We start from the raw sequence: 18,434 nt of genomic DNA, 5'->3' as shown, positions 1-18,434 counted from the left end.
ACTCCGGGCAAGTGTGCTCGCTGCCCCCTAGTGTGGGTGTGTGTGTGTGTGCTCACTAGTGTGTATGTGGTGTTTCGCTTCACGGATGGGTTAAATGCGGAGGTGGAATTTCGCCGTTTGTGGGATTAAAAAAGTATCACTTATCTTATTACATTAAATGGTTACAAATGCCTGAAATGTTGCTTTACAATAGCTTTGAGACTATTTTGGCCTTGGAATGTAAAAAAAAAAAAAGCAATGATTACTAATTTACACTTGACCTGTATTCACTTGGCAGAGAGGTTAATCAAGTAATGAACGGAGTTGAATCAGGTGTCTTTGACCAGGAAAATGACCACATTTTGCTGGATTCTGGACATCCAGGCTGGAATGGATGATTTTGCTCTAAATGACTTGAAAACTAAAGGAAAAATGAATCACTAAGATAGAAAAGAGGGGAAAAAAACAAAAAAAACCCCACAGATGGCCTAATGTGCTGTATTCAGTCCTTACAACCTCATTGGTATGCTGGACAGTCGGCAACATGATGCACTGCAAATGTACTTTTTTTTTTTTTTTTACTTTTTTATTGATTTACAGATCTATTTCAACTTTGACAATGACAAAGTAGGACAACAGAGTGCACACCATCTGTTTGGATTCATGATCTAAGTATTAATACAAATCATTTCATCTGTTACAAATGTAAGTATTTAAGAAAGAAGCAAAACACAATGACACCGTAAAAATAAAGTTTACTCGTAGCCATGTAAATATACTGGAATACACTGCTTAGAACTCCTATTTCAGAGTAAAAAGCACAATAAGCCAAGGGACATAAAACAAGAGAGTATCAGGCATTTCCTAAAGAAAAATGATACCATGTCATAATACAACTCCAGACACTCTGGACTTTCAAAGACCAAATCAGAAACAGATCATGGCTGTTATTCTTCTAAGTTAACGCAGCAATTTAGAATCAGCAGATTTGCAGCAGTTATTAAAGTCTCTGTAGTTTTGGAACCAAAACAAGGCTGCCTGATCCAGCAGAAATAAAACATCAGAAGTAACACAGTTTCTCAAAACATCTACAGATCCTCGGTGGTTAAAGCCACGGTCTCAGTTAGGAGTTCCTCATTATTTGGTCCAGCTGACTTTAGGAATATCATAATGCTCTGTCAGTGTGTCCAGATGTCTGTTGAAATCCTAGATCAGAAAGAAAACAGTTACCAGCACAGAAGGACAAAGTGATCTTTTAGCCAACAGCACGTGGGGCTTTAAGATACCTAAACGTTGCGCATCATATACAAAAACAGTCAATCCCCAGTTCCTGACCATTGACGAACGGTGAAAGGGGGAAACAAAGTATCAGAGAAACAGATGGACTACAGTCTGTAACTGTAGAACTACAAAGTGCATCTATACAGTAAGTGGAGCTGATAAGATGAACAAAGAATGCAGAAACAAGGAGGTGTACTTAGCGAAACAACTGGTCAGTGCATGCTTTATGCTTTTCATGTGGACAACAAATCATGTGTGTGGGGAGCACTTTAATTTATCAGACAAGACCTGCACTGTGAGAAGAAGTGATGTGATTACTATCCAATAGTTAACCAGTAGACCAGCCTTATAGTACGACTCAGTATATTCACCAGTATATAATAATCTTCCATACTGTTCCCACATTAGAGTGTTTAAAAAATCCTAATGGAAATTGCTGTGAAGGTCGCACTGTGTTCTAAATTGCCACCCTTTTTTCATATTTGTCTTGGTTAAGAAGGTTTTTTGAGGCACAACCTGGACGTAGTGGAGAGCTACAGATGTGTCGTAACTTTAAATGAACCTAAAAGACACAGTAACAGAACACAGGCTTACCTCAACTCTCTGCTTGTGTGTTTTAGAAGCTTTGTTCAAAATCCTCTCCATTTGCTAGTGAAAATTATGAGGGAGAAGAAAACAAAAATGTTTAAATTACATTTGATCGTTTATTCAGACATGATAATAAACTGCAACACAAGCTCTTCCTTCGGCTATGACGGAACAAAACGTATGCATTTAAATAACTTTAAAAACATCAAGAACAGCCCAGATAAACACGATTTCTCTTTGTTCCCTCTTTGTATGCTTAGGTGTGATGTACTGCTACTGTATCCTGTTTTGAATGAGCAAATACCACGCTGAATGAAACGTTACAGAAAGGCAGACACACTCTTTTTTCCTGTATCTTGTCAAATGCTAATTGGGCAGGTGTCCTCTTGTCTACGTAGACTTTCTTGGTCTCCTCTTCACCATTTTGAGCGGTGAGCACCTGCTCATCCAAATGCTTTCGCTCCTTGTCCTTCTTCTTTTTCCTGTTTTAGCAAGAATAATCAAAGTTAATACTTCAATCAGTAAAGAAATAAAGAGTCTCAGCCATCTGTGAAGACACTATGCAATGGAAATCCTAAATTCTTCATCTGTATCGTGGCGTAGCTGCGAGTGAAACATGGGGTCTACTAAATAACGGACTTAAAGTAGTATCACCCCTACTTTAAATTTCCAATAACTCCTTTTGTGAAATATCAATTACACAAAGCAACATATGGTACATGCAAACAGTCTCTCAATGAGTTTACTGCACTTTTCAAAATGTCAGCACAATTAAATTAAACAGGTCAAGAAAGTCGTTCAAAAGGGTTTGGTGTAAAATGCTCCATTCTAGAGGAACGTGCAGAGTCAGGATTGTTCACAGTGATGGACACTGGAAGTTGTGGAGTGAAGTCCACAAAGTTATTACATGAACTGATTATAAATACTTAGCCTGACGCCCGAGACATTGGCTTTAGACAAAGTTTAGCCTTACAGTGTGACAATCAGTTCATTCTGAAGCCAATTCCTGGTGGCGGGATATATGAAGGGTGTTCTAAGGTAAGACGGATCCTCAACGAAAACTCTTTTCTTGTAAGATTTACCCCTATTATTTTATGATAGTTTTGCAATCATCTTTTGGTTTAAAATGCACTTTTTTTAATATGTAGGGCATTATAAGGCAAAACAGTGCCCCAAAGAGCATCAATTCCAGACCCATCAGTATTTTACCGTTATCAACATTACATATTAAAACTCAGAAGACACGTCTAGGTTTACTGGTGCTTTTGGATTGTAAATAAGACGACCACATTTATGTTGCGACCCCTGGTTCACCATTTCTCATGGAACCACTACGAACGGCTTTGTTTACGTCTCAACCACTCAATTATGCAGACTTAGTGAAAGTGGGTGGGGTTCCTCTTAAAGGCTGAGGAATGGAAAAAAAGTCATTTTTGCTTTTACACATGCAAGATATCTGAGTTTAAGTTAAGTCTGATGTGTTTCCAATGCTTGTTTTGTCTGTTGCTGGCCAGTGCTGCCTCTGATATATCTTTAAGCACTATTAATTGATACTTTTTTAATCCCACAAACGGAGAAACTCCAGCTCCACATTTAACCCATCCGTGAAGTGAAACACCACACACACACTCTAGTGAGGACACTTGCCCGGAGCGGTGGGCAGCCCAATCCGCAGCGCCCGGGGAGCAGTTGGGGGTTAGGTGTCTTGCTCAAGGACACCTCAGTCATGGACTGTCGGCTCTGGGGATCAAACCGGAGACGTTCCAGTCACAGGGCCAGATCCCTAATCTCCAGCCCACGACTGCCCAATGTTGATACCCTTGACTGTAATTATTACAGTCTTTATTTTTAAAAAATCAGACTTAACGACTTGCGTTCCAAAGACATTCATTATTTTATGTAATAAGTCGTTGTAGGGTTTGCCTACAACGCATCATGTGAAATATGCGGCTTACAAAACATGAAATTACGATAAACGTTAGCCAGTTAGCCATTTAGCCAGAGACGCCAACTTCAGCCTCGTCTACAGCAACGGCGACGGACTCGAAACCTACAAATTCACGCTAAAACACATAACCACCCAGTAACCTGGTCGTTTAAAGAGTCACGTACTTTTTCCCGGCCGTAACGACTCCAAGCCCTTTGAGTTTTAACGAGCTTTTCTGGACTGTAGAATATTCTGCCATCTTCTCGAAACCCAAAACAACACCGCCAGCGGCGCCGCACTGTTCATATGAGGGCTAAACGGTGCTGCCATCTAGCGGACCGGACAGCAACTCACTGGAATTTAATTATATTTTTTTCGTTTTTTTTCAGAGCGCGTTACGTAAATCTCCAAGCTATATACAATGATATATATATTTAAAAATTACATAAACATATAAAATATTAAAGTATTGACTAAAATCTGAAATATGCTGTTCAGTTACTCCTTTGTAACCGCGCGTGCGCAAAGCGGAGCGGAAACGCTGCCTTTGCACCGCAGCATGGTGGAGCCATGGCGCTGAGGAGTTTACTGAACCCTTTAAAAGGGACAAATCTTTGGGTTTTACATTCGCAAAGCGGTCTTGGTGCTTGTGCTGTTCTGAGCAGTCCTGTCCAGGTTCGGGGATATGCCAAGAAAGTCGGTAAGGCTGGTGCTGCTCTGTTTTTGTGTCTTTGAGTGGATTTTCAGGCGCAGCGGTCAGTCCGTCAGTCTCGTCTGACCTTGGGTACCAGAAATGCAGCAGCGGTGCCCCGCCGGAGTGCTGCTGTTTCAGTGAAATGATAGTAAAAGTGCTTTCCAAAGCCAGACTCTGAGAAATAATGAAGTCTGGAAACTCCTCAGGGAGCTACAGACGTCCCTGTAGCAGCTGTACCAGTGGTCACAGCCCACTGCTTATAATATTAGATTAAGAAGGCGTGGCATCAGTTTTCATAGTGATGTGGATGATGCACAGCTGTATATAACTGTAGCACCAGATGATGTTATTACAGTAAACAGGCTGGTAATATGTCTGTCCGGCATTGTTAGCTGGATGAATAGTGACACTTGACTCAACATACATATATATATATATATATATATATACAGTATTCTGTCCTCGCACAAGCGTTCTGGACCATGCTAGACAGATAGCTGACAAAAAAGACTTCAGGCGTTGCGTGCATTTTCATCTTTTATGTAAAACTAGGAAAATAAACATAAACATATACATCAACATTTCGCACAGCTCAAATTTTACGGTCTTTAAATAAACACATGAATTAAACAAAGTGTGTGAACCTTGTCAACTAAACATGATGCAGATTTACCCATTCCTGCTCACACAATCACCTACAGAAGCCTGTTAGCAATCTATGCATTACTTATTAACATTAGCTTACCTGAATAGCTGTTAAGGCAGCTAGAAACATATTCGGCCAAGTTACGGCTAACACAGAAACATTATGCATAGCAACACAACATCTCAATTGTTCCTCCTCAAAACAACGTTCTCATATAATAACAGTAGTCAACTTACGGACAAAGATACTCCAAGGCTTAAAAACATTGGAAACACTGTCTCTCTGCCGTGCTGCAGGCGATAATGCTCGACTGACTGACTTTCAGCAAAAAATGAAACCTAACTCAAATCCGACCACAAGGGGGTGGTAAATCAACAGAATATAAACACAGGCCTTTCTTAATGAACAGTACACTCCCCGTCTGGTATATTAATAAATATACCACTCTTATTTAAACATTTGTTTCAGACAAAAGTACTATCACATCAGTAACAGGCCTAAGATATGTTTTAACAGTGCCTTGTTTTACGATGCTAACCTCAACTTTTCTCACTCTGTTGTCCTCACTGGGAATGGCCTTGACTACAATACCAATTGGCCACTCATTCCGTTTTACTTGATTGTCTTTCAATAGAACAACATCACCTTGTTTGACATTTTGCTTCTCTCCCTTCCACTTTCGTCTTGTCTGCAGTGTAGCAAGATACTCTTGCCTCCATCTTTTCCAAAAGCATCCCGCGAGACCTTGCACTTGCCGCCACTGGGCTTTGTAAAGGTCCTTGAGTTCAAAGTCTCCAGGTGGTGTTGGAATAGTACCAGCCTTCTGCGTTAGAAGCATTGCAGGAGAGAGAACTTCAGGTGCTTCAGGATCGTTTGAAACAGGAACTAAGGGTCTGGCATTCATTATGGCCATAACCTCTGCCATAAGCGTGACCAGAACCTCATGTGTGAGGCGGGTGGTTGAGGTTTGCAGTAACAAGCCATCAAGGATGCGTCGAACGAGCCCGATCATCCTCTCCCACACTCCTCCCATGTGAGATGAATGTGGGGCGTTGAATGTCCAGGTGCAGCTTTGGTCCCTTAGATAGCCTTTGATCTCCGGGTCTTGAATGTCGATTTGCAACTCTTTACAGGCGCCAATGAAGTTTGTCCCTTGGTCTGACCGTAAGTGTTTGACAGGTCCTCTGAACGACAGGAAACGACGTAAGGCATTTATAAAACTCGAAGTCGACATTGCCTCTATGACCTCTATATGGACGGCCCTGGTGCTCAGACAGGTAAACATTACAGCCCACCTTTTACAGTCAACGTTATTTGCCCTTGTGCGGTGGAACTTGACATTCCAAGGCCCAAAAACATCCAGGCCTACATGAGTGAAAGGCGGGTCAACCGCAAGCCTGCTGGAGGGCAAGCTGGCCATTTTCTGCACTTCTAAGCGACCTCTAAGTCTCCTACATGTGACACATTTGTGGAGTGTGCTGGAAATGAGTCTCTTGCCACCAACAATCCATAGTCCTGCTGAGCGCAGAGCACCTTCAGTGAACTGCCTACCTTGGTGAGCTACTTGGTTGTGGTAATGTCTAACTAAGAGAATGGCTACATGATGATTACCTGGAATTATCAGGGGGTGTTTCTCCGCATCTAAAAGATCTGCTGCCCGTAAGCGTCCTCCAACCCTTAACAAGCCACCATCAACAAAGGGGTCGAGTTTTCCAAGAGGACTGCGCGAGATGTCTTTTCCTTTTTTAAGGCTTTCAATCTCCTCCTTGTAAGTCTCAGTTTGAACGCACTGAATGATTGCTGTTTTTGCTAGTAAGATTTCTGTAGTACTTGCAAGATTGCAACTGTGCCAACCTTTACAGGCGCTCAAAGCTTTAGAGAACGACTTTGCAACATGAATGAGGGATTTGATTGCTCTTACCAGAGACTTCCAGCTTGAGAAACGTGCAAATCTGTGAGATCCAAGCTCCTTTTCCTCTATTTTCGTTGCTATGGAAACCACTTGAGGACGAATTTCAACATCCGTTGAGGGTTCCACAAGGTCAAAGGTCTCTTCGCTCTGCGCTGGATCTCTTGACTCGGTCTCAGATAGTGTGAGAAACCGAGGCCCAGAGAGCCAGGTGGTCTGTTGCAGTTGGGCTGCTGATACAGCTCTCGTCCCATGATCTGCAGGGTTCTGGTCAGTAGTGACATAATGCCACTGGTCTGGTTTGGTAATCCTGCGAATCTGAGCAACTCTGTTGGCCACATACACGTAGAATCTCTGGGTGACATTATGAATGTAGCCTAGAACTACTTGGCTGTCCGTGTAGAAGTTCACTGTATCAAACTGAATGTCGCTTACCTCCATAATCACTTGAGTCAACTCCACTGCTAATACCGCTGCACATAATTCCAAGCGTGGGATAGTGTGCGCAGATGAGGGTGCTAACTTTGATTTCCCCATGATAAATCCAACATGACATTGGCTACCAGTGTCAATGACCCTGAGGTATGCTGCAGCTGCTATTGCTGTTGTCGAAGCATCTGAGAAGATGCATAGTTCCCTTCTCTGAGCATGTGATGATGAAACTGGAACAAATGGCCTGTGGATCTGGAGATGCTCGAGAGCGGTAAGTGAGTCAGTCCACCTTAACCACTCTGCCTCCCGGTCCACTGGTAAAGGCTCATCCCAATCTTGCTGTCCAACCGTTAACTCTCTGTACAATGCCTTTCCCTGGATTGTAACTGGAGAAGCAAATCCAAGGGGATCGTAGAGGCTGTTGACAACAGAAAGTATTCCTCTGCGGGTAAAGGGTTTGTTGTCTTTAGCAACTCGAAAGGTGAAACAGTCATTTTCCAGGTTCCAGCCAACTCCGAGGCTTCGCTGAAGAGGTAGAGGGTCAACATCCAAATCCAAATCTTTGAGATCCGCTGCTCTTTCTTCTGGGGGAAATGCATTCATCACATGACTGACGTTCGAGGCTATTTTGTGAAGCCTTATATTTGACTCTGCCATCATGCTTCTTGCTCGTGTTAAGAGCTCAATGGTTTCGCTTTCACTGCACACAGAGGCCAGTCCATCATCCACATAGAAATTGCGCAAGATGAACTGCTTTGTGTCGAAGCCATACTCTTCTTCCCCAAGTTCAGCTGCTCGTCTTAGGCCATAGATTGCAATAGCCGGGGAAGGACTGTTCCCAAAAACTGGCACCTTCATGCGAAACTCCATGATTTCTTTGCTAAGGTCATTATCTTGGAACCACAGAAACCGGAGATAATTTCTGTGACTTTGCTTGACTCTGAAGCAGTAAAACATCTGCTCCACATCTACAGTGACCGCGACTTGTTCCTGCCGAAAGCGCAATAGAACCCCGAGCAGCGTGTTGTTTAAGTCAGGCCCCCTAAGTAGAATGTCATTTAGGGAAATACCTTTGCATGAGGCGCTTGAGTCAAAAACAACTCGTATTTTGCCTGGTTTCTGGGGGTGGTACACTCCGAATGTTGGTAGGTACCAGCATTCTTCCCCTGGTTCGAGTGGTGGTGCCTCTTCTGCCTGGTCATTATCAAAGATTTTCTGCATGAATTCAATGAATTGCTCTTTCATGTCTTTTCTTTTCTCTAGTGTCCGTAACAGAACAGTGAGTCGCTTTAAGGCCTGTTCTCTGTTGTTGGGAAGTAGAGGACGTGGCGTACGGAATGGTAGCGGCGCCACCCAGTGATTGTCATCATCCATATAAACTTCTCTGTCCATAATTTCAAGAAAAATCTTGTCCTCAATAGACAAGGCTGTTTTGTCATCATCAGGATTTCTTTGGAAAACATTAAGTCCCAGGTTGTCTGTCAGTTTGAGTGGAGCTGTTTGTATGATGTCAGATGCGTGGTCTGTAGTTTGCTGGATGGGAGCACTAAACTTCTCTTTCACGTGTATTGTACTAAGACAAGGCTCAAGAAAGGAAATGCGCCCATTGTTTAGCACATTTGTTTTGTAGACGTTCACCTTTGTTCGTTTGTGCACCCCTCCAAGGCACACCTCGCCTACAATGACCCAGCCCAAATCTAGCCGCTGGGCATATGGTGTGTTGTGTGGACCATTGTACTGTTCGTGTACTTTGTGCACTCTCAGGACATCTCTCCCCAATAAGAGAAGGATGGGCGTTTCTGGCTCAATCGGTGGTATTTCACCTGCAACAGGAGCTAGGTGAGGGAAATGTTGCACAATGTCAGGCGTAGGAATTTCTGAGCGATCATCTGGCATAGTATTGCATTCTAAAAGAGGTGGGAGTGGTACATGAGTCTTTCCATCTAGAGACGAGACAACAAAATTGTGAGCTTTCCTCCCTGTTGCCTCCTTTATTCCTGCACAAGTCCTTAGAGTGTAAGTGGAGGAGACTGCACTAATGCCAAACAGATCAAAGAAGGCTGTCTTCGCAAGAGATCGGTTGCTTTGGTCATCTAAGACCACATACATTTTTTGGACTTTGTTGGGCTCATTAACAGGGTACACGCTCACTAAGGAGATTATTGAACATGACCTGAGTCCATGAGATGTGTCACAGATTTCTGTACATTTTGAAATAACTTCCGGAGACGGGCTATTTTCTTGCTCCCCGCCATGCTCTTTCCGTGTTGTTTCAACCTCTGTAACCCAAGGAGCTGGGCCAGGATGTAAAGCAGTAAGGTGCTTGTCGCTATTGCACTCTTTGCACTTCACGGCAACTTTACAGTCTTTGGCCAAGTGCTTAGTGGATGCACAACAACGATAACAGATAGAGTTTTCTCTTAGATAAGCTTTTCTATCATCTAAGTGTTTGACTCTAAACCCCCGACATTTTGCCAAGGGGTGCGGCTTACTGTGAATAGGACACCGCTCTGCCGGCTCCTCTATTTTCTTTACTGATGCACTATTGTGGAGCGCAGGTGCAACTGCAACTTCAGTTTTTCTCACTGACACTGTTTTGTAATTGTTGTGTCTTAGCGGTTTCTCTGGCTTTACATGGGTGTTAGTACTGCATGTAGAGAACACAAAACTTGGATCATTACGGGTTTTTGCTTGACTGCATATGAAACTTACAAAGTAGCTGAAGGGTGGAAAGGGAACATTATGTTCTTCCTTGTACTTAGAGCCCTGTGTAATCCAGCGTTCTTGTAAGCCATAGGGAAGCTTTTCCACAATTGGGTTAACCCCCCTAGCTGTGTCAAGGTAGGCTAAACCTGGTAATTTTCCACCTGACTTAGCTGCCTGAACCTCCATTAAAATATCCCCCAGTTCCCTAAGACACTGGTTGTCTTTGTTAGATATTTTTGGAAAAGTCTCTAGCTTTAGCAGAAGTGCATTCTCTATGATCTCAGGGGAGCCATATGTATCATCTAGCCTTTGCCACACCATAGCGACACCTGATGTTGGATTGTGGACATGGACTGACCTGATTCGCATGGCTTGTGGAGATGAGTTTGGACCGAGCCACTTTATCAGTAGGTCAAGTTCCTCTCGTGCTGTTAAGTTGAGCTCTCCAGTAATGTCTTGGAAGGACGTTTTCCAGGCCCAGTAGTTTTCTGGACGGTCATCAAATTTCAGTAGCCCTGAGCTTACCATCTCTCTTCTTACAAGATATTTGGTGAGATCCGTTATTTGCGCTGGTTCACACGCGTAATCTCTAAGACTGGATGAGTGAGACATTGGAGCAGGAACCCAAGGTGAGTAGCCTCTGTTTTGTGCACCAGGCATTCCCTCATCTTTAATGCAGAGCTTAGATAAACGGGGCTCCTGATCATGAACTGGATACCACTGAATTGGGTCGGGGTGTGCTCGTTCTGCACTCATAGGCAAGGCAGGTGATTCCTGTGAGACCGGAGCTTGCTGCTGAGCGTTTGGTGTCACGTAGTGGGCCTGCACATACTCATTTGTGCGTTGAGTGCGATCCTCAGGATATATTTGGGATATTCCTTCCAGTGTGTCTGGCTCTATTGCTGCTGCGGCTTCATAGACTGCTGCTTCTGCTGAGGCTGCTTTAGCGCTCCTGTTTACTTTTAGGACATACAGATTCGCTTCCAACTCTGCTTTGCGCTGTTCTGCTTCAGCTAACATTTTTTGATTTTCAGCTTCAATGCGGGCCTTTTCTTTCATCATCTCCGCTTCTTGAGCTGCATACTTGGCTTCTACCAGGGCCGCCTCTGCCTTAGCTTTTGCCTTGGTAGCTGCTGCACTGGCTGAGGACCTACTTGATCTTCCAGATGACTTGGACCCTGCAACTTGTGACATGACCTCATAATCTCCAGTTCGGTCTGCTTGCCTTTGTTGGTCCATGATGTTCTTGTCGTGGTCGCAGTGTGTGGTCGACAGTGGTTCTGGTTCTAGCCCGCTGTGTAACTGTCCTTTTACTATTCTGTCCTCGCACAAGCGTTCTGGACCATGCTAGACAGATAGCTGACAAAAAAGACTTCAGGCGTTGCGTGCATTTTCATCTTTTATGTAAAACTAGGAAAATAAACATATACATCAACATTTCGCACAGCTCAAATTTTACGGTCTTTAAATAAACACATGAATTAAACAAAGTGTGTGAACCTTGTCAACTAAACATGATGCAGATTTACCCATTCCTGCTCACACAATCACCTACAGAAACCTGTTAGCAATCTATGCATTACTTATTAACATTAGCTTACCTGAATAGCTGTTAAGGCAGCTAGAAACATATTCGGCCAAGTTACGGCTAACACAGAAACATTATGCATAGCAACACAACATCTCAATTGTTCCTCCTCAAAACAACGTTCTCATATAATAACAGTAGTCAACTTACGGACAAAGATACTCCAAGGCTTAAAAACGTTGGAAACACTGTCTCTCTGCCGTGCTGCAGGCGATAATGCTCGACTGACTGACTTTCAGCAAAAAATGAAACCTAACTCAAATCCGACCACAAGGGGGTGGTAAATCAACAGAATATAAACACAGGCCTTTCTTAATGAACAGTACATACAGGTTGAGGCAAAAGTCACAGGACACCGTTTTATTTTATTATCGAATTTTACCTCTGGGTTAATCTCAAATAAATTGTGTATGCTGAGAAAATCCGCAACAAGCATCACCTTCAGCACCGCATCGTGGAGGCTTGCGGGTCCATAACGATTGGATCCTGCACCTTCAGCTCTGTGTTCAGCACCAGGGACAGCACATCGAACACGTCAAATAGCTGTACATCACAGGTAACGTTCCCAGTTGTAGTTGCAAATTTCTGTGTTGATAACTTTTGAACCACAAGAGATATTGCAAATCTGATTGCGGCAATTGATTTCTGAGACCATTCTACTCTTCTTTAATCTGCTACAAAACCACCTTCCCATTGGAAAAACTTGCCCTTGATCCCATGTTCTGGACATAGCCTAAAAGATAGGCCCCCTCACCCATTACTTGCTGGGGTATTCAGATATGTCATTTTCCCTTTCGTTCCTGAAATAAAACGGTGTCCTGTGACTTTTGACTCACCCTGTGTGTGTGTGTTTGTGTGTGTATAATATATATTACACACATGTGTGTGTATATATGTGTGTATATGTATGTATGTGCATTTTATTTGTTGGATTTGTTTAGTTTTTTGATTAACTTTTTCTTTCTCTGTTGTTTTTATTTAGTAAAGCACTTTAAGCTGCATTTTTAAAGTATGAAAAGTGCTATATAAATAAAGATGATGATGATCATCATCATCATCATCATCATCATCATCATCATAAATATCAAGAAAATAAAAAAGCACAGAAAACAATCTACCAAAATCATGCCCAGACACATAGAATGAGGCTAAAGAAAAGTAGTTACTGCCGACCTCTGACCAAGAATCCTATAAAACATCTGCATATAATGTTGCGTTATTGTTGCTGATGACTTCATTGATCTAAATTTTGTTTCATGTTGATCTTGATCCAGATCACAAGGGCTCAGATCCTACGTTTTTCTAGCATTTTATTTATTCCAGTTTATCCACCAGTTTGTTACTGTACAGTTAAGACCAACATATGTAAATGAGCTCTGTTCTGATTGGCTGCCCTGTACTGTGCTTGATTCAATAAGTAGGTCAGGCTGAAACACTCTTTATAACTATATTATAAGTGGGCAGGGCTAAACAATTGGATGCTGAATATGTAACTTTGTCTGTTGTCACAAACACTGAATTCAAAATGAGCTGTTTTTGCAGCTTAGCTTCCACATATGGGCTGATGTTTGGAAATAAGTTCGAATTTGAACGTCTTCCATGATGAGGTCCCTTTTAAAAATGATGAAGGAACATAAGCCTCTAATTATCTCAGTGAAAGAGTTTTAAAGCAGCAGCAATACTTCTCATATTTAATGAAATGCATTTGTCCTTAATTATGTTTCATGTGATGTCACTCAGCTGTTAAGGGGAAGGGGAAGGGCGTGGTAAAGGACGTGCTGAAGGGTCCAGAAGTGTGCAAAGATCCAGTGAAGCTCACAACGCATGCCGTAGGAGTGAACGTCTACAAACAGGGGGAAGATCCACCACTTAAGCCTAAAGAGGAATATCCAGAATGGTAAGAATGATACAGTACAGATTAACAATGCAAGTGTTCCGATTATTGATTTCAGGTTCTTGTAAATGATTCACAAATTCACAAATTGAAGTTTGCTAATCTTGGTTATTCTTATCTCCAGGCTGTTTCACTTGGACCTTGGTCCCATCAAGAAGCTCAGTGAGCTGGATCCAGAAAGTCACGAATACTGGAAACAGTTACGGAAGGAGCACATGTGGCGTTTCAATAGACTGCACAAGGGCAAAAAGTTTTGAGAAACTTTTCCAAGCCCTGACCAGACCAGGGTTTGAGGACTGCTGTAGAGCCTCGTGGAGAAAAGGAACCTGCTTAACTGGGACAGGTCATTTCAGCCCCCCGTTTAACACACTGTCAAGACCACTCGCACTTGTAATAAACTCTTTTTGGGTTTTGTGGATGCTTTCTCATCAGATTTTTCCATTAAGTCATAACTAGCACCCTTAAAAAAGAGGGTTCTCCGAGGGTCCTTTAGTAAGGAAAATGGTTCTATATAGAACTATGAACACTCACAATCCTTTGCATAATTAAAGGGTTCTTTGCATCCTGAAATTGTTCTTCAGATTGATGGAAAAGCACCAAAAAGGATTCTTCTATTGTTACAAGCTTCACATCGTAACAATAGAGGCACCCTTTTGCTGCTATATAGAAACATTCTCAAATGGTTCTGTATGGAGTTGTACACAACAAATTATCCATGGACGATTCTGTATAGAACCTTTTTGAAACGGGTTATTATTTTGTAACAAGCTCGACATCATAACAATAGAAGAACCCTTTTTGGTGCTATATAGAACTCTTCGAAAAGGTTCTGTATAGAACCATACACAACTTCTCCATCACTCTGAAGAACAATTTCACAATGCAGTGAATTCTTTAAACATGCAAAGTGTTCATGTTTCTATATAGAACCATTTTTTTTACTAAAGAATCTTTGAAGGACCATCATTTTTAAGGTGTAGGCCAAATATTTAGGCCTGTTCAATGGAAACGTGCCTCAGCTCTCCTCCAGTTGGACAGAGCTTGACTGTTGACCAAATTCTCTGGCTAACTGCCACGTCCTGCTTCATGAAATCCCCCCTGGCTCTGTTAGGCTTGTGGGGCTGGCCTTTGTGGATTGACATTTAGGCCTCCTGCTTTGTGTATCATTTCACTGTGTTATTTTGGGCTGTGGGGCAGTGGTCTTCCACCTGCAGACTTGTAGACCACCTAGATTGTTTGCTAATTGTGAGCTGCACTCAGGTGCAGGTGGACTACAGGACCGCACTTGGAAAACTACTGTTGGAAATATTGTCACTTCTTACGTGAGGTATTGTTGAAATATGTTCAGTGTTTTATTTCTAAATAAATATCTCAAACATATTTATCAGGCTACTGCAGAAGTGCTTAATGCTTGATGTGGATTAAATTTTGATTTAAAAAATTCACTACTTTTTGTAATTCAGTCACTGAGATGTAAAGAAATTCATTCAGAGTGGTTTATTGTGGAGAAGCTTACAGACTCTGGTTTCTTTACAGTGGTGGTGATAGGAACCGGGGGTCACAATGTGTACAACACAAGTATAGCCATTTTATTTACTTCTAAGTTTTTATATGTAAAAGCTGATGATGGTCAAATGGTAATCAGTCTGACTAGGAAATAAAGTTAGGCCAAAACGTGGTCTCAAAACTTTGGAAAAACGATGTATTAGGCAGCCTGTTTGTAAACATTTCATGTCATTTCATGTCATTTCATGTCAACATTTCATTCAATGCTTCAGACGTCTGGTTCCTATCACCACCACTATGAGTAATTCTGACTCTGAAGGGTTCCTAAAAATGGAACCTTTCACATCAAATTTTAATCATGTCAGTATTTAATTAAAATTGTGGAAAATTAGTGGAATTTCCCCTTTAACTGAATATTAGCAGAATGTGTTACTTCACATTTAAGCTGCTATTCTTCACTTACGTTCTTAGTATAAATGAATGTTTATATTAAGTTAAGGTTTTTTTTCCATCTTTATGTTTATTATAGAAAGGATTTTATTTTATTTTATTCCTTTGCCTGTTTACCTTTTCACACTGATTCATCATATTTTTCTGGGCTGTGAGTCACATCACTTCTTTTCAGTGTTCTCTTTTACTACAGATCAGTGATATTACAAAGTCTGATTCATCTCAGGCCGAGTTTCTGTATTTCGCTCCCTTCTTGCCTTTTACTGCACTATTTCCGGTTTCATGGAATTCCCCTCCTGCTCTGATAAATGATTCAAATTATTAGCTGTTATTAGTGGCTCATATTTCATTCAGTATTTTCAAAGGTTGCTCCTACCAAAGTCCACATTTTACCGGGTTCCTTTTTTTCTTTTTGGGTTTTTAAGTCACAGTGTAGGATTTCAACTCCTGCAAGTAAAAACTTTGGGATAAAACTTTGATTGGTATGAACTTAATTGATGTCTAATTAGTGGAAAGTGAATTGTTATTATGTTATTGTAAAAAATGTTCTTACATGTAAAACAAAGTGTGCAGTGTAGTAGGGGAACGCCAGGGGCTGCTTGCATAAAACATCTTAAGTTGTTTATCTTAAGTCACTCCTTGTGGATAAGAGATCATTAAAGGCTACAACAGGCATTTAACAGGAATTGTTTTTTTCTAATATCTCGATCTTCTCCGGACCTACTTTGAAATATTATGCTCTATACTCTCAAGTAATGAACTTTACAACAACTGCATATAAATACCCTTTTTTTGCTACTTATCACTTTTTCCCCAACTTATTTTTTATTTTTCTTCTATTTTGCTTCTGCAGTTTCCATGTGCGTTTGAAGGTCTGCATCTAAATTCATAAAACGACTTGGGAAATTAAAAAAAGTTCTTATCTTAGTGGGGAAATCCCAGGTGCTGGTGGACTACAGGGCTGGAGCTGGAAAACAGCTGTTGGAAATATTGTCACATGTTACACAAGGAGAGTATTCTCTGATTAATGATGTATTGTTGAAATATTTCCAATGCTTTCTTTCTAAATGAATATCTCTGAAACATATAAGTGCTTAATGTTTAAAATGGATAGATATTAATACAGTTCTTACACTTCACAGCACTTTTCATAAGTCGACCACTGAGATGGAAACAAAGTCAATCAGAGTAGTTTGTTGAAATGGTGAAGTGGTTCACTGTACAAGAAATGACTGCTTTCTTCACACTGTTAGAAATAAAGCTACCATGCAGGTACATGATTCGTTCATCAAGGTACAAACAGTATAAACGTTCCCTCAAAGGTACAACAGCGGTTTTAAGGTCAAATGATGTACCTTAAATAAGTTTTCCCAGTGGAAAAGTAGATATTTGTACCTTTCTATAAACTAATGTTTTAAAACAGAGCCGTTTAATAAAAGCCTGGAGGCGAGGCGGGTCTGTGGAGTCAGTACAGCTTAGAAAATAGCATTTCAGTGGATTCTGGTTCAGTTATGTTCCCTGACTAAAGGTACTGAGATGGACCCCTGAGCGTCCCACCCCAGTGACAGTGTCATACCTTTTTTCTGAGGTCACAATGACTACAACACAAATCTAGCCATTTTATTTACTACCCAAAAGCACCAGAGAACCTACACGTCTCTAAGTTTTCATGTGTAATGTTGATGCAATGCCTCAGGCATCAGGCGACGTATTAGCAGCCATTTAATGTAATAACGTTCAGTGAGGGAGTTTTTTAGAGCTTTTAAACTCTTCAGAGATTTGGCTCCTATCATCACCACTGTGAGCAATTCTGAAACTGAGTTTCTCTTGAACAGGGTATTTTTACATCAAACCAGCCTGAATGACTTTGGATACATCTTAACAATTTAGTGAGGCAGAAATTTTGAAAAGTCTGTGGAAATTCCCTTCATAAGTACGTAACTATTAATCTAGTGGGTGTTCTTACATTCGGTGCTCGAGTGTTTTACAACGCTGTACTTTTGCAGCTGTCAAAGCGTCAAGCTCATGAAACTTTCAAATTTGGTCTGAACCTCAGTTTTCCTTGTTTTGTCCATCATAAAGTGACTCATTTAATGTGAAAGTGTGCGTAAAAGTTTTTCAAGAGAATTCCATCGATTTTTCAAACTGTCTGCATGGTCCTATCCGCTTTCAACCATCATCCTTCATAACAAGCATAAAGAGTAGCTAGTAATGCTGACCTCTTGGTAGCTAGCTAAGCTTTCCAGTTCCATTCTGGCTGGGTCACTTATAGAGCAATGCTAAGTAAGTTAGCCTGTTAATGAAGTAATGTCCTTTTTTATTTGAGGGTCTCGTTTGTAGGGAAAGATTTCAACCACTAGCCCTTGTAACTCTGTTCCAAGAAGGAAGGTGACACTCGAAAACAAGAGGTAGGGGTAAAAATAAGAAATGGGCTTGGGCCTTAGAGCTGTGATAGGAACCAGACGTCTGCAGTGTCTGGGCCTTAGAGCTGTGATAGGAACCAGACGTCTGCAGTGTCTGGGCCTTAGAGCTGTGATAGGAACCAGACGTCTGCAGTGTCTGGGCCTTAGAGCTGTGATAGGAACCAGACTGGGCCTCAGAGCTGTAATAGGAACCAGACGTCTGCAGTGTCTGGGCCTTAGAGCTGTGATAGGAACCAGACTGGGCCTCAGAGCTGTAATAGGAACCAGACGTCTGCAGTGTCTGGGCCTTAGAGCTGTAATAGGAACCAGACGTCTGCAGTGTCTGGGCCTTAGAGCTGTGATAGGAACCAGACGTCTGCAATGTCTGGGCCTTAGAACTGTGATAGGAACCAGACGTCTGCAGTGTCTGGG

The 18,434-nt window shown here is 41.7% G+C and overlaps 2 protein-coding genes across 2 annotated transcripts; one reads left to right on the top strand and one right to left on the bottom strand.

The window, feature by feature from the left end:
• Positions 1 to 717: 717 nt before the first annotated feature.
• On the bottom strand, positions 718 to 4,107 carry fam32a (family with sequence similarity 32 member A). Its single transcript, XM_017687101.2, has 4 exons — positions 3,961 to 4,107; positions 2,189 to 2,330; positions 1,855 to 1,908; positions 718 to 1,185 (listed from the first exon to the last, which is right to left on the bottom strand). Exons 1-4 carry the CDS (start codon positions 4,032 to 4,034, stop codon positions 1,117 to 1,119), a joined length of 339 nt encoding a protein of 112 aa, XP_017542590.1. The 5' UTR covers positions 4,035 to 4,107; the 3' UTR covers positions 718 to 1,116.
• A 204-nt stretch (positions 4,108 to 4,311) lies between these two features.
• mrpl54 (mitochondrial ribosomal protein L54) lies at positions 4,312 to 16,280 on the top strand. Its single transcript, XM_017687098.2, has 3 exons — positions 4,312 to 4,475; positions 13,491 to 13,647; positions 13,769 to 16,280. The coding sequence occupies exons 1-3, from the start codon at positions 4,346 to 4,348 to the stop codon at positions 13,899 to 13,901; spliced, it is 420 nt and encodes a 139-aa protein (XP_017542587.1). The 5' UTR covers positions 4,312 to 4,345; the 3' UTR covers positions 13,902 to 16,280.
• Positions 16,281 to 18,434: the final 2,154 nt, after the last annotated feature.

Source organism: Pygocentrus nattereri, chromosome 15 (assembly GCF_015220715.1).
Source record: "Pygocentrus nattereri isolate fPygNat1 chromosome 15, fPygNat1.pri, whole genome shotgun sequence".
NCBI classification, from domain to species: Eukaryota; Metazoa; Chordata; class Actinopteri; order Characiformes; family Serrasalmidae; genus Pygocentrus; species Pygocentrus nattereri.
The sequence above is the reverse complement of the archived record's forward strand: the minus strand, read 5'-3'. Positions and strand labels throughout refer to the sequence as shown.